At 70.3% G+C, this 404-nt stretch overlaps 1 protein-coding gene across 1 annotated transcript in view; it reads right to left on the reverse strand.

The window, feature by feature from the left end:
- Positions 1-111, reverse strand: part of CCDC27 (coiled-coil domain containing 27) — a 9,633-nt gene extending 9,522 nt beyond the window's left edge. Inside the window, exon 1 of the mRNA XM_012734520.1 lies at positions 21-111. Within this exon, the coding sequence (XP_012589974.1) occupies positions 21-111 (91 nt within the window). The remainder of the gene's footprint in view (positions 1-20) is intronic.
- Positions 112-404: the final 293 nt, after the last annotated feature.

The raw sequence follows: 404 nt of genomic DNA on the forward strand, positions 1-404 counted from the left end.
GTGGGCCCGGGCCTGCCTGCGCCGGAGGCCCGGCTTGCTGCCCAGGGCCCACTCCCGGACCTGGGCGTCCCGGCTGGCCATGTCCTGTAGCACCTTCAGGCCCTGGGCCATGAGCCGGGGGACGCTGTTTTGCCTGCAGGGTGCGCCCCCCCTGCTGGGGATCATGGCGCTGGTGAGCGGCCCCGGCCGGCCTGAGCGTCCTGGGGCCTGCAGCGTCCAGCCCCTGCAGCCCCTCGGTCAGGAGCGGGTGCGGGGAACACGGCCTCCGGCGAGGGCGCAGCCCTGCACGCCTCCAGAGGGACAGTGTGTGGCATCACAGATGTCTCCATGGAAACAGGAGTCACACGCCTTTATTTTGCAAGTCGCCTTCAAGTCAGTGAAGGAGGGGGGGCGGGAGAGAGAGG

This window comes from Condylura cristata, unplaced genomic scaffold (genome assembly GCF_000260355.1).
Source record: "Condylura cristata isolate star-nosed mole 26May11 unplaced genomic scaffold, ConCri1.0 scaffold00058, whole genome shotgun sequence".
NCBI classification, from domain to species: domain Eukaryota; kingdom Metazoa; phylum Chordata; class Mammalia; order Eulipotyphla; family Talpidae; genus Condylura; species Condylura cristata.